The sequence below is a fragment of the Corvus cornix genome, chromosome 1A (genome assembly GCF_000738735.6).
Source record: "Corvus cornix cornix isolate S_Up_H32 chromosome 1A, ASM73873v5, whole genome shotgun sequence".
Taxonomy (NCBI): Eukaryota; Metazoa; Chordata; class Aves; order Passeriformes; family Corvidae; genus Corvus; species Corvus cornix.
The window spans coordinates 49,163,151-49,175,179 of NC_047057.1; the positions used below are offsets into that span (position 1 = coordinate 49,163,151).

Sequence of the window (12,029 nt, forward strand, 5' to 3'; positions counted from 1 at the left end):
TACTTCCTCCCCCCCTCCCAGTACAACCAGTTCATATTTGCTAGGGATTGGGACACCTAAAATTTGCCGGCTCTAGCTTGCCTTCGCAGCACCACCAAAGACCTTTGCAGGACTGCAGAAATGCCCCTTTCCTCTTCACAGCTCAAGTCTACAGGGGAATTTCAGACATTTTGGTCTTGCAGCACAGAAATAGGAGATGCAAGATTAACTACACTCCATATTGATTCTTAATGCAAATAAAGTGAAGTAAAATTTCATCTCTAAGAAGGCAAGAGTCTCGATAAACCTTATGCCACAAGAGTAGCATCTGGATTTTGGTTTTAGCTGTTTTTTCTAAAGCTGATGGTCTATTTGAATCAGAAAAGCAGTATTTTGATACACTTCTGCAAGGAAGAAGAATGAAAGATTTAAAAAAAATAAATCATATAAGCAGACTGCACATAAGACGGAGAAAACAAAAATAGCAGAGAAATAAATCTCTCGTTTCTAAACAAGCTGTAAAAAAACCCCTGTATATGCAAAATAAAATAAAAACCAAGACATTTGTGTGTACACACGTAAGTCAACAATAAAGCGTACAAAAGCATCGTCTTTAGCAGTATTTCGTATTTCTGCAACTGGCATTATGCTTACCAAGGAGCTCGGTAATCGCTACTATTGTGAAAGACACGAAAATGACGAGCTGCTAAGTCCTATCTGCAGCTGATCAAAAACACAATAAACCGAACAGCTTTGCTTTCAATCACTTCCAAAAAATCAGAAGGGCAGAAACATCTGAACACCCTCCCTAAGCCATTAACGCCAATAGGTTCAAACGCAGCGAGAACAGGCGAAACAGACGGGAAGCAGAAAGGCAGGCTCGAGTTAACAGCAGCGAAAGGGAGGAGGAGATTTAGGCAAAAGAGGGGAGAAAAGGGCAGGAATTGCGGCCCCGAGAGAGGTGGGGAGGGCCTGGGCCCCCGAGACTGACCTGTGCCGTCGCTGGCGGACACGGAGAGCGCCGGTGAGGAGAGTTTAGGCCGCTTGGCTGAAGGCGGGCCCGGCTCCACCACATTCTCGGCCATTTTTAATTTTTTAGACAATCACTCAGAGCAGAGAGACGCTGGGGGGTGAACCCCAAAACCTTCACGTTCTTCTGGGGCCCCGAGTCAGCTGAAGAACAACAATAACGCCGAGAGCGAGCGAGGAGGATCTGGCGGAGGGGGGAGGTGGGGGGGGGGGTTGGGGGGGGCAAGTTCCCCTTTTTCTGCTCCTCGGGCTCTGGGAGGGCGGCAGCGGAGAAGCTGGGAGAGGTGGGAGCTGGGGCAGGCGGGGGAGAGGCCTCTTCCCCCAGGCGAAAGGGCTGAACGAAGATGGGAAGAGCAGGTAAAACCCCCGCCAAAAAAAAAAAAAAAAATTAAAAAAAAAAAAAAGGAGGCTGGTGAATATTTTTTTTTTTTTTAGTAAAATTAATCCCGGCTGTTGTGCTGGTGCTTCCTCGCCGCCGCCACCATCATCTTCATCCTTCGGGGGGTCTCCTCCTCCTGCTGCCTCCTCACCGCCGCCATCAGCCTCTTCCTCCTCGGCGCCGTCCTCCTCCTCCTCATCGCCACAAGGAGGCGGGCGAAGGAGGGGAGAGGAGGAGGAAAAAAGAAAAAAAGATCACCGTCCTCTAAGCAGCGGCTCCTTCCCCCTCCAACACCACCCTGCGAAAAAATACCCACCGCCAGCGACAGGGCTGGGGGGGGAGGCGGCGGGGGGAGTGGCACGGCGTGCGCGGGGTCCCCAGCTCCACTCGCTTCTTCCTCGCCCGTCGCTAATGGCTGCAGAAAGGGGAGCTGTAAGGATGAGGAGGGTGAGGATAAGTCCCAGGAGTCTCCGCTTCACATCTTGTTGTGCAGGGAAGGAGGAGGGGTTGTTGTCCTGATGGAGGCAGCACCGATCGCGGGATGGGAAGGTGGGGGGCGGGTTTCAACACCCTTTCTGCCCCCCCCCTTTTTCTCTTCTTTCCCCTTCCTCTTTCTCTCGTTCGCAGTAGCAGGCTGCCCCCCCTCCTCCGGCGCAGGCAGAGGGGCCGATCCCACAGCAGCGGCAGGAGGAGGAGGAGGAGTAGTAGGAGGAGGAGGAGGAAGAAGCCGGCCCCTCCCGCCCTCTCTGCCTACCTTCCCCCTTCCCGGGCGGCCGAGGACGGTGGCAGGGAGGGGGCTGCCCGTCTCCGCTCCCGCGGACCCACGGGCGATGCGGGGCGCGATGAGCGAGGGAGGAGACCCTCGGCCGCTGTTCGGGCGCGGTGGGGACTCCCCCTTCGCCTCTGCGAGGGTGGGGAAGGGAGCGAAGAGGTTGGTAGTCGGGGTGGGAGGGGAGGCCGCTCAGCGACCCCTCTGAGAAGAGGAGCGAGAGGTAAAATTAAAATAATAAAACAGGAGAAAAATCACAGCGGAGGAGGCCGGGGGACTCGCCCCGGAATGGCCGGGCGGGGGAGGGGGTCCCCGGCGCTGCCCGGCGGGGGGGGAGGGGGGGCTGGGGCGGGACGGCGGCAGCGCGGGGGCCGAGCGCAGGCTCCGTACTGCCCCTGCCTGGCGCTCCGGGGGCGTGTGTGCAGAGCGGGCAAAGCGAGGGTGGAGGGCAGCGCGGGGGGAGAGAATTCCGGGAAAAGGAGAAGAGAGAAAAGGAAACAGAGAGAGAGGGAATAGCGCGGGGACGGGGCAGGTTGGGGAGGGGGGGGCCTCTGGGCTCCTCGCTTCTCTCCCCGTCCCCTGTCCGAGCCCCTGGGTCTCTGTGCGCTGCCCTCCCCGTGGCTCGCCCCGTCCGGCTCAGCCTCTCGCTCCCTCCTCCTCCCTCCGTCGCTCACACACAAACAAAATGGCGGCTGTTGTTCCTTCGCTCTCCCGAGCCCTCGGAGGGAAGCGGCGGTGGCGGCGGCGGCCGGAAATGAGCCAAGAGAACACGGGGGGGCGGGGCCGCCACCGGGGCGTGGTCACCCCTGCGGGCGGAGACATGGCGGGGGCGGGGCCCGGCGGCGCTCGCGCACACAATGGAACGCGGGGCGCCGGCGGGGTGGAGGGGCTGGGACCGTTCCAGCTGCCGTCACGAGACCGCGTTGATCCAATCAGCCCCCGCCCCAAGCCGGGCTCTTCCGCAAACTCCGCTGGCCCCGCCCCTTAAAGGCGAAGGGTTTTTCCCTTAAAAAAAAAAAAAAAAAAAAAAAAAAAGGCTCCTTCTTCTTGCCCCGCCCCACACGGCCTTACTGTCGGCCCAAAAGTGCGCGGCGGAGGCCCGAGGGAGCCTGGCTGGATCCTGCGGCCGTCCAGTCCTACCGCACTAGCCGGTGCCTGCTACCCGGCCTGCTGGGCTGAGGTGCCGGCGGCAGGAGCGCCGTTGTTTCGCCGCCGCCCTCCTCCTTTCCCTGCCGGCTCCCGGCCGGTTCCCCGCGGCGCCGGCGGGCGGGGCGCTCCTGCCGCCGGTCCCGGGCCGTGCTGCGCCACAGACATGGCAGCCCGGGCTGCCAGCCCCCGGCCTCTGAGCAGAGGGCTTGCGGAGCGGGACCCGCACCCCGAGGCCCCCGAGCCGGGCGGGTGGATGTGCGAGGTCACAGAATCACAAAATAAATTAGATTAGAAAAGACCTCTGAGATCATTAAGTCCGACCTATGACCGAACACCACCATGTTAGCCAGACCATGGCACTGAGTGCTACGTTCAGTCTTTTCTTAAACACCCCCAGGGACGGAGACTCCACCACCTCCCCGGGCAGCTCCCAATGCCTAATTGCCCTTTCTGTGAGTAAATTCTTCCTAATCTGGGGGCGCTCTGTACTGCCCAGCCCGGAGGTGCCCAGAGGTGCCCAGAGCTGCCTCAGGCTCCCGTCGGCGTTAACAAAACGTAAACAAAAACCCCAACCCCCCACGCTTTTATGCCAGAGACTAAATAAGCCCACAAGCCCCGCGCTCTGTGCCAGACCCCCGCCTGTGCCGGGGATGGCGCAGGGCACGGTACGAGGGTTTGCAGTGCCCTGACAGCACACCCGCCCCTCAGAGGGGCTGTCGCAGGCGCAGGTGACACTGGCGCGGTCCTTCTCCAGCCCTCTCGGCCCCTGAGCCGTCCCAGAGGTTACGGACCCGCCACGAGTTTTCCTCGAATCTCTGAGGGCTCATCTGTGAGGAAATGCCCCATCCCGGCATTTCCCTTCAGTGCATTTGGACTCCGTCGGGCCGCACACCATTACAGGATAGGAGTGGAAGGGAAATGCAGGCACGTGCATGTTTTTAACGGAAAATCGGGGGGTGTTGATCCAAAACCGGACATTTGCGAGGAGGACTTCCCTTGCCACTCACCCTCAGGGCTGAGCTCTCTGCAGTACATGTAAGAGCCGAAGCAGGTATTTGGGAAGAGCCTAGACTAAACACAGAATCAATACTGCAGCCTTCAAGAGGAGCCTACAGGCAGGAGGAGATTCACAGCCTTGTAAGTTATCCACCAGCTCCCTTACATACTCCCACTCTTCAGTTTCCCTTGTTTGGGCTTTATTTCAAGCAAGATTGTTGTTGTCTCCCCCAGCACAAAAGGGGAAACACAAACCTCTCCAAAAACGCTTAAAGATTGGATTTGCCTTCCTGAAAAGTCTTGAAGCCATAGGCAGTGCACTAAAAGACGTGGAGGGAGCCTTGCAAGGACAAATAAGCCTCAGGTAAATAATCTGTAGAGCAGAAAGTCCCAGAACTAAAGCTGTGAGGGCTAACAGCATTACTTAAGAGTGGTACCTTAAAAACTATGTTAGTGGTTCTCACAGGTTTTTTGCCTTCTATTGTTTCTAAATTTCCCAAAATATTGCAGTTATAGAAGTTTTGTATTACCTCAATTTTTTTTTCAGATTGACTGTTTCCCTTGTTTGTGAAGCACTTTTTTAACACAGCTGAGAGTAATTTAAACTTTTTTTTCTTTTTTTTTCTTTTTTTGGTCTCCTTAGAATTAAAAGTTGATGGAAATAAGTCTATATAAGGTTTTCAGACCATCTGGAGGCCCACAGTTCAATAAGGAATTAGTGCTGGATTTATAAAGACACTGAGGTAACACTGAGGTGCACATAAACACCTAAATGCCTTTCAAGTCAGGCCCTTACTAAACAACAAGTTTGGAGCAAAGAAAATGTTTCAAATAAGAGTTTTGTTACATTTGTTCCTACCTACAGACTAGATCCTACCACGCAGTTCAACTGAAATTGTGCTGACAAACAAAATTTTATTTTATTTTTTTAAATTTTTTTTTGGTGCAGCTTAGCCTCTGATCTGGCTACCTGTTTATCTACCCTTGAAAAGGGGTTCAGGGAAGCATACCTGAACTGTGGGAAACTTAAACTCTTAGGTAAATGCTACCAAACCAGCATGTAGCTTCTGAGTATTAATTATAGATATAAGTGATTAACTGATATTTTAGTAAAGGCATAGGTCTGCCTTGCACGCTTCCTACCCAGTAGAATATCTTAGTTCTTTAGACATTAGAAAGTCATATTCTGTTGGCTTTCCATATTAGAGATTTATATGCAAGCTGAAGTATAGGGAAAATAAGTAGAAAAAGAATGGTATTTGTGGGATTTTTCTCGAAAAGAAGGCATCAAAAATAAGAGAAGGAGGAAAAAAAAGAAAAGTCAGGAAAATAGAGCTATGATAAATCAAATATATTTATAAACAATGACAAAAAAAACCTTAAATATCTGTTAAGTTTTCTGAAATCACTGCAGTTTCTTAAATGAACCTTAGTTCATGCACACAACCCATGACAGATAACATTACTGGAAAGCAATAATAGAACACAAAGCATGCTAAGAAGCAGATATATAAACCTATACAAATAAAACCAGGAGGTTATTATACCGTTAAAAGTAAAATACATCTATTTATCCAACAACTTCTCCTCTTTGCTTCAGTTTCCCCATTCTGACAGCAAGGATAGTAATAGTTATCACTTGAAAATATTACCTAGAAGAATTGATTAGCTCATCATTGTCAGTAATTACAGTAGTCATTATGTACTTCAAGATAACTGGATGAAAGTACCGTAAGTCCGGTTAAAATGAGAATCTGCTCGGGAAAGCAATGAGAGAGGAATGCAGAGCCTTGAACTTTTATCGTGGGATCTTGTTTGGCCTCAGCTGGTAAGTTACTGAAATTTGTAAGCATGCCCAGCTGCTTTGAGGGCTACAAAGAACAAGATAAGATCCCTTTGTACTGCAAAGGTCAACGTGATGCCCGGAGCTCAGCAGCCCAACTTCAGTGAGATGAGCGGGCAGAGGAATAATCATCTCCCTCGGCCCGCAGAGAGCCGGGACTGTGGCCTTCCCCTTCCAGCTGCTGGATGGAGAAGTGGTGTAAGATCTCAGTCACCCAGCCAGCCTCCCCGCCCCCCCGCCTCTAATGCTACTCAGGAAATCACTTATACCAAATAAAACTTCCCTTCTCCCCTTCAGCAGGATTTGCCCCACAGCCCTGTGGCCCTTTGAGTGTCTCCAAAAGATGTGGACTTGTGGAATGGGAAGCAGGACCCAGGGACAGGACACTCCCATTCTCTCAGTCCTATTTCTGCTTGTAGTTCCAGCTCTATTATCTTTTTCCCTGAGCTTTCCAGGGCTGCTGTTCATGTCTGGCAGGTAACTTCCTCTGTTCCCCAGCTACCTCCTGCCATCACAGCACTCTGCTCACGCCGCAGCTGGGGAGGGGAGGAGGAATGACCCCCTTCTCCGTACCAGCGAGGAGATCTATGCATGGAGGGTCCTTCCTGGCATAGGTCAGAGGGATGAGGAAATAATTTAAGGCTGCAATTTTTTGCAAGTAATGCCAGGGTGCAGCTATATTTCTGGAAAGCAAGAGCCAGCTGTGCCGGAGCAGAGAACATCGCTCAGCGCAGCGTCAACATTAAAACCCAGCAGCGTTTTGATATGAGACAAATTTTATTAAAACCATAAGAAGCAACCATCCAATAGTTGATTCTTTCTTGCTTTTAGCATATACATAAAAGAAAGGGCTGGCGTTCTGACAGAAAGCAAAATGCTTTCAGTCCTCAGCCTCAGAAACACAGGCTTCCTTGGTCACACAGTTTTCAATAGCTGCAAACACAGAGTTATGTTGCTAAATGTTAAGGGCTCAGCTGTTTACCAGAAGAATGTTTCCTCCCTGGAACACATGGTTTTGCTTAAAAGAAGTTCTCCCAAAACCCCCACTTTATTTAATTAGCAAATGCAACATTATAGTTCTAACAAACATGCCATGCTGTATTCCCTTACGAGAGCAAAATAAGAAAAGAAGACAAAAATTGACCTCTCAATTTAAGAGAGGGGCAGAAGTACACTCTGCCTAGGAAACATTGCAGCTTTGAGGTCTGGTGATCGAGAGCCAATCTCGTGCTTGAAACGTATATATCTTTGTGTGTCATTTCCATGTCCTGGTTCATGCTGAAAGCACAAATGTGGAATCGGAGCGAGAGGCTTGTGTGCTCTCCCACCTTTTACCAAGGGCTGGTCAAATCTCTGCCTCTCACTTCCCAGGCTTAGCTCTCTCCTCTGTAAGAGGGAGGTGATCCTACTCCCCCTTACAGAAAGCACGTTCAAATCATTAAATAAAAATGTAGTACTCTTGTAGCTTCTAAATGAAGTTACACTGAAATTAATGCATTTACATCAGCAGTTGATTTATCCCAGAGTATTACCAGGATGCAAGCAAGAGCTTCTAGAGTGAAAGTATTATATTTTTAATTAAGGGCCCTTGAACTTGCCACGTGTTTTGAGCTTGTGGAGAGTGAAATGATGGCAAATTTCTAAACAACTCAGCTCAGCAAAATATTTATGATTATCTGCTAAAAATGATCGTTGTGAGACAGAGCTTAAGCTAACATGGGAAATCTGTGCTGAAAGAATTACAGATATTGTTGCCACCCAAAGGAAGCATACTGTTCACATTCCTCTTATTTCTTTTGACTCTTGTATCCAATGGAAAAGTTCTTGATAAGCTTTATTGCACTGTAGAGGGTATAAACAATGCACTTTGAAATCTGCTGAGCTTAAACCCGAAACTTATCTTTTCTTTTGTTTCCTGAATTGTCCCACAGACACAAATCCACACCACACATGTGTTTATAAAGAACAGAATACATTTATTACTGTCATGCAATCCCTTTCTTGTTGTTTTTTTTTCTCAGTATTTCTTAATTTATTATTTTTTACTTGCCACGGCATTCTTCTATATGCTGAACTGCAATGTATTGTTTGATGTCTCCACTCAAAATGCAAAGAGAGGGAAAAAGTTTGGGGTTTTTTCTGCTTTAATAGATTCTATGTTTCAAGATTTAAAGTAATTCCTTCAAGGGGGTCAAGCAGGAATTTACTATGTGGCAGGGAAATTTAGTGAATCAAGAGGTTTTCAGTACAGAGGGTATTGGCCTTCTGATGGAACTAATGGGACCCTGTTGTTCACAGGATAATACACTTAGTAAACACAATCTGAGCTGGTTTTACAGCTGCCATGGAAGAAAAAAATTCCACAGGAAATATAGGTCTGGTTGGTTTTTTTTTTTTCTGTTTCTGCTTTTCTCTAAAAAGATCTTGTACTTTCTTGGCTTTTTGGCATGAGTTCTTTCCTTCTACACTCAAATAGAAGTCAATAATTAACCACAAACACCAAAATACAATTGATTCTAGTGCAACCACTCTGTGTAAAACAATAGGGTTAATCCTCAGTTCCCTACCTTCCTAATTTATATGAATTTATCACTTCTCTTCCCAGAAGTTTGCCTGTGAACCCTCACATTTCATTGCCTGTCAGTTTTTTTTCTTTTGGTCTCTTGTAGCAAGGGATGCTGACATCAGGCAACAGCAGACATTCTGTTCTCGTTCATTGCCTGTCCCGTAGGTGAGGCCTGGGAGCCTTGGAGAAAGGAGCATCAGCCCCTGATGGTGCAACACTACTAAAAGGCAGCAAGGGAGCAGCCAGAATGCAGAAGCTGTGGCAGCCCCCCAGCAACACACTTTTTCTCCTCGTGCTCCTGCATTGCCTCAAGCTATGGAAAGATCATTTTAGCAGAGCAGACCTGCTTTATGGGCTGATCTGTGATGCTTACTCCAACCTCCTTTGCCATCTCAGATGCCTTCCCTTTGATCACAGGACAGACATGGAAAGGGGTGCCAGAGCATGCTCCAGATTCAGTGCATGGAGGTGGTCACAAACCACATCAGTGGGGTGTCAGGGAAAGGCCAGTTGCCCAGTCCAGCACGGGCACCATGATAAAGTTGCAACCACCTGGGAGTAAAACTAAAACCTTTTGAGATGGCTGGAATGGTTCATTAAAGAACTTTCATACACCAGCAGGCCCCAAAGAGAAAGGAAAGTCGTGGTTGGCATATGATATTTAGTCAGCAAGGACTTGTTTATCATTCTTTAGAAGTGAAGAAACCTTTTAAGTAGCTTTCAGGGGAAGGTAGAGAGCTTTTCTAGAAGTCAGAAAAGTAACAATTTCAAGGTTGATGTCACTCCTCTGTCCTCAGTGTTTCTGTGACCACAACTTTGTTGCTAATTAAGAATCAGCTTCAAGAAAGCAAAACACAAAGTATGAGGTGCATAATCAGCACAAAAGGACAGAAACATTGGTTCTTTCACCATGTGATAAATAAGTATTTTGTGCAGATGTTTGGGCCCCGTGTGAAGGGGCATGGTGCTGCCAGGCCAAGCACCAAGCCCAGGAGAAGCTTCTCTGGATGACCAGGACCCTGGGGTCCCCCAGACAGAGAAAATTCCTTTGTCTCAGCAGGAGGAAAAAGAGTTGTAACATCAACCACAAAAAAAATCCCATTTGCTGCTGCTGCCGCCCTGCATTGTGAGTGTTGGCTCCAATTTTGGGAACAGACAGAAGGGACTTTGCCTGGCCATGCTGGATGTGCTCCTAGCATGCCTGCTGCCTGCCTCCCCCAGGACATCCTGGGGGTGATGTCCCAACCAGCTGCTCTGGCAAAAAGGACTGCCGGACAAGGGGAGATGCAAAACTTAGAACACCAGAGTGAGAAGCGTAGTGAAAAGTCTGGCATCTGGATGTGTCAGTCGTCTTGGCAGCTATGCAGAGTTTTTTTCTTGTTTGCTCTGCTAGATGTAGGCATCTGAATTCCTGCTGAAAAGAAACAGGGGTGTTCGAAGCCTCTTGCGATTTTGCAATTTGCTGGTTCATGTGTCTTCCTATCTGTGGCACTTACAGATATATGTATATCTAAATGTATATGTATATTTATATACCTCAGAGGTATTGGAATGAAATGTGTTTTGTTTTGAATATTCAAGCCATCCCAGCATAGTTAGCTCCTGCAAGAAAATTCTTTAAAAATTATTTTCACCACAGTGAGCATCTTTCACAGAGGAGTCCATCAGCTTCCAGAAGGTGAGACGTGTGAAAGATTTCCTGTTCCCATGCAAAGGAACCAAGCCAAGGACTAACAACAGTGGTCTGACTCTACAATACGAAGGGTGAGCGCGTCTGCGCTTGCACAGAAGTATCCCACATCAGTGCAGAATGGGCCTGTGGATTCCTCCATCCCTCCTGGGTATTTCAATTAAAAGCCGGGAAGGAAGTCCAAGAAAATGCCTAAAATGGCTTGAGTCCTTCCTCATGATCTGGAAATGGAAGTCTGCGGTGACTAACTCCAGCCCAGCCACCAAACCCCTCCCTCCCTGACTCTGCATTGCTCTGTTCATTCCCAGCTCCTCTCCTGCGTTTGCAAACAGTCAGCAGTGGAAACAGTGAAGCAGCCTGGCTTCGAATGCCAGCACCACACGAGTGGTATGTGACTGCAGCAGGGACTGTCACCAGCCCATCCTGGCCCCTAACCTAGGAAGAAGTGATTAAAATCTGACCGGGGTAAGGCTTGATTATAAGCAGAGGAATGACTTTAAAAGAGGCTGCTGCCACACCTGCAAACAAAGCCCGATTAAATCCTTCCATTGACTTAAACTGGCTTCAGAAAAGGCCTCTAACAGCTTCTCCAGTTTAAACAAAAATTAAAATGCTTGTTTATCATTTTTAAGCCAGTTCAGATGATGTCTGCTGACTTTCTCACATAGCTAACAGCAATATCTGTAAAGAACAAAATTAGCTAACTGAGTGGTCAGGAAAGCTGCATCCCTTACCCACTCAGAGCTGGTAATATGAGCTTTTTTTTTTTTCCCCGCCCTCTCATTCTGTTTGGTTATGCATTTGACCTGAATTTGAAAGCATCAATCCTGAAAGAAAAGTTGCCTGGGCACGGGGAGCAGTGGGAGCTCATGCTCTCGTGGTGGGTTACTCCATGGGCACCAGCCCAGTTCCTTCTCTGTTCACTCACATCGTGTGACAAGCATGAAATCTCAGCTCTTCTGGTCAAATTTTAACCATCTAGGTGCAAATACCCAGTGATTTTGTGTGATTTCAGCTGTTCATTTCCTTCCACCACCCATCCACCTCACATAAAAGTCCATTGAGACTTGTTTTTTGTGTGGTGCCTATCCCACAGGAGTGTGTGATCTTTCCTGGTATCCAAGAACTATGACAATGCAAAAAATAAAGAACAGAAGGGGATGCTTGTCAGCCCAGTACTGTATTATTCAAAATCTTACAGTTCAAAATCTCGCCTTCTCTTTCAGTTTAATTCAGTAACAACTTTTTCCTGAAGGACTTTTAGGAGTCAGAGCTTTCTGGGCTCATGAGTGAAGCCTAAGGGAGGATAAATCATCCAGTGTGGGGCCCAGGATGCCCTGTCCACTCCTCTTTGGTTGTGCACCATGGAGAAAGACATCCTTGAAATGTTTGACTGCTTCTGAGATGAAGCCCTCCATGCCCTTCATTCAGCAATGCAACAAGATTTTTGGGAGACCAAACATGGCTGCAGATGAGTTTATTCACAAGGTGTATGAGGTGTTGGCTGGAGAGATGCAGAGCTGAGCTGCTAGCATATGCCCTGCCCAAATTTACTCCTGCCCTCAGGTTTGTGACCTCGGTGACTATTTAATAGTGTAAACCTACCTTTTATATTCCCTGCAGAGGTGA

At 48.5% G+C, this 12,029-nt stretch overlaps 1 protein-coding gene and 1 long non-coding RNA gene across 5 annotated transcripts in view; one reads left to right on the forward strand and one right to left on the reverse strand.

The window, feature by feature from the left end:
• The window catches only part of EP300 (E1A binding protein p300), a 62,019-nt gene extending 59,550 nt beyond the window's left edge, over nucleotides 1-2,469 (reverse strand). The window contains exon 1 of the mRNA XM_039571623.1: nucleotides 971-2,469. Within this exon, the coding sequence (XP_039427557.1) occupies nucleotides 971-1,064 (94 nt within the window). The 5' untranslated portion in view covers nucleotides 1,065-2,469. The remainder of the gene's footprint in view (nucleotides 1-970) is intronic.
• A 100-nt stretch (nucleotides 2,470-2,569) lies between these two features.
• The window catches only part of LOC120411967, a 30,771-nt gene continuing 21,311 nt past the window's right edge, over nucleotides 2,570-12,029 (forward strand). For 3 of the 4 annotated variants that reach the window (XR_005604597.1, XR_005604598.1, XR_005604599.1), the window contains exons 1-2: nucleotides 2,570-4,442; nucleotides 4,536-4,665. This is a non-coding gene — a long non-coding RNA (uncharacterized LOC120411967). The remainder of the gene's footprint in view (nucleotides 4,443-4,535; nucleotides 4,666-12,029) is intronic. The other variant, XR_005604600.1, reaches the window with a different exon arrangement.